Source organism: Carassius auratus, unplaced genomic scaffold, assembly GCF_003368295.1.
Source record: "Carassius auratus strain Wakin unplaced genomic scaffold, ASM336829v1 scaf_tig00033244, whole genome shotgun sequence".
In the NCBI taxonomy this organism is placed as follows: domain Eukaryota; kingdom Metazoa; phylum Chordata; class Actinopteri; order Cypriniformes; family Cyprinidae; genus Carassius; species Carassius auratus.
Genome location: NW_020526062.1, coordinates 167,501 through 170,000, shown reverse-complemented (window position 1 = coordinate 170,000; position 2,500 = coordinate 167,501). Strand labels below are relative to the sequence as shown.

The window sequence follows — 2,500 nt, the reverse complement described above, 5'->3', positions numbered from 1 at the left end:
AAAGAGAGAGAGTCAAGCAATGGTTTGGGGTTAGTGTAGAGAACTGTTCAGTATTGCACATCATACGGTTTGAGAAGTGGCTTTGGATCTGTGTGCAGCGTGAGTCTTTTTGCACTTGAATGGTTTTAATTCACATTAAAAGGCAGAATCAATAAGAGGAATCAAAATTTGAAGTGTATAACAAGTATCCGATTCCGGTTTTTTTTTTGTTTTTTACCTTGCAGTCAAAAGATTTGGAAGATGAGGAGCCAGAGAGTGATTCCTTTGAATCTGAAGTGTCCAGCTGTTCTGGATTAGATCCAGATTACAATCCAGATTCCAAGATTACATCATCATGCAGTGAAGAGTTGAGTCCAGTCAAAGATGCATCATATAAGAGTCTGTCCAGTGAAGAGGAACTGGAAGGACCAGACAGAAGTCTGAGTGAGGAAGATCAGACGAGAGCTAACTGCACCATTAAAGAACAAACAAACCCATAACTGATGGGAAAAGACACAAGAGAATCAAAGCAAATACAGACGAATCAGCTGTGACTCTAAAAACTGTAAACGAGCATGGGACAAAAAACATTATTGATTTCAAGGCATTTGGAGAGAAAGCATATAGAAGTCAAAGATGTGGCATATGCCTTCAGCTTTCCATTAAGATCGGAAGAAAGAAAGACACTTCTGGAACAACTGCGCAATAAAGGAGACTTTAAACATAACACAGAAGTTCTGGAGAAAGGCAGAGGACAAATAGTTACATGGAAGCAGCCCTCTGATAAAGCTTCTGTAAAGGATTACTTGCCTTGCCCATATTGTGTCGGCATGTTCAGGAAAAAAGACCTGTGGAGACATCAGTCCCCGTGCAAAACCAAGAAGTCATGCGTGAAGAGTGAGACAAAGAGTACACGAGGGCGAGTACAGAGTCACGGTTCACAGTGCAGTTGATTCATTAAAAACAAACATTGGTAACACTTTAGAATAATGGTCCATTAGTTAATGTTAGTTCATTAAAATACAGTTATTCACAGTTAGTTTGTGCTAATTCACAGTGCATTAGCTAATGTTAACAATCACAACTTTAGATCTGAATAATGTTATGAAAGTAAATCAGTTGCTCTCTATTTTCTGTTCTCTGTCTTTTAGTCTTCTTTCCATTACTTCTTCAGTTCAGGCAGTTTCTGCTTTGATTTCATTTTTTTTGGCAGAAACCACAAATGCTGTAGAGGCTCATCTTTCCCTGAATCCTGCTACTCTTTGTATTTCAATCTTATGTGTTCTCAGTTCCAGTTATTGCTGTTTCAGACAAACTTAACAGAGCACCTTCAATTCTGTATACATACACGTGTATATTTCTATTTTTTAGGTCCCTCACTATTCAGTGGTTATTTTAAACATTAATGTACTCATGACGTGGATCTTTGAATCTTTATTTGAAAGCAGTTGGGTCTGTGTTTTTAAGTTTACAGGATGAAAACTTAAGGAAAACTTGAAGAAGAGAGAAGAGCCGTGTACAAACATCTAGGAAAGTTCCTGACAGAGCGCAGGGTTCCTGGAAAACTGCATGAAATGCCTCGAAGAGGAAAAGTCCCTGAAGGAAAGATCCTGGAAAGACATTAAGAACTTTGTTTACAACTCAATTGTTACTCTGTTCTGTACCTTTAAGCATTTTTATTACAGCATTTTTGAGATTACCATCTGTTCACAGATTAAATCATATGAATGTAGAGCTGGTCACTGGAGATGGCATCTCTTGCAGTTTTGTTTGTAGCTTTTGGGTAGTTTTTAATATATATTACAATAAATTGAACATTGAACATAAATGTTTGGGTCGACTGTTTATGAACCTATATCTTAATATCTCGAGGGAGAGTGTGTGTGTGTGTGTGTGTGTGAGAGAGAGTGTGTGAGAGAGAGAGTGTGTGTGTGTGTGTGTGTGTGTGTGTGTGAGGGAGAGAGCAAGAGAGAGAGAGAGTGTGTGTGTGTGTGTGTGTGTGAGGGAGAGAGCAAGAGAGAGAGAGAGAGAGAGTGCTTGTGTGTGTGTGTGTGTAAGATAGAGAGTGTGTGTCTGTGTGTGTTTGTGTGTGTAAGATAGAGAGAGAGTTGTGTGTGTGTGTGTGTGTGAGAGAGAGCGAGAGAGAGTGTGTGTGTGTTTGTGTGTGTAAGATAGAGAGTGTGTGTGTGTGTGTGTGTGTGTGTGTGTGTGTTTTTGTTTATTTAATTTAGCTCTGTTATATTTATGTTTTTGTGTGTCAGTATCCTCCTGGGTATCTGGAGGCCATGGCTAATAAGACGAAGCGCGAGGCGACGGTGCGATCGGTGAGCGGCTCGACGCGCGGCAGGAAGAGAGGACGACCCCGGACCGGAAGACCGTCCAAGAGAATCCCGGAGGAAGAGGAGGAGAAACCAGCGGAGAACACGGAGGAAGAGCTGCAGAGCAACGGCAGCGCAGACGCTCACGAGGAAGAGGAGGAGAACACGGGTACAGTGTCTTTATACAGCTGTGTGTGGAGGAC

At 41.1% G+C, this 2,500-nt stretch overlaps 1 protein-coding gene across 2 annotated transcripts in view; it reads left to right on the top strand.

The window, feature by feature from the left end:
- LOC113081152 (E3 ubiquitin-protein ligase UHRF2-like) overlaps positions 1–2,500 on the top strand; it is a 23,174-nt gene that overhangs the window by 17,264 nt on the left and 3,410 nt on the right. For both annotated transcript variants that reach the window (XR_003282112.1, XM_026253200.1), the window contains exon 13: positions 2,241–2,466. Coding sequence is in view for 1 of the 2 variants with exons in the window: in XM_026253200.1 (XP_026108985.1) it covers positions 2,241–2,466 (226 nt within the window). In the remaining variant the exon portion in view is untranslated. The remainder of the gene's footprint in view (positions 1–2,240; positions 2,467–2,500) is intronic.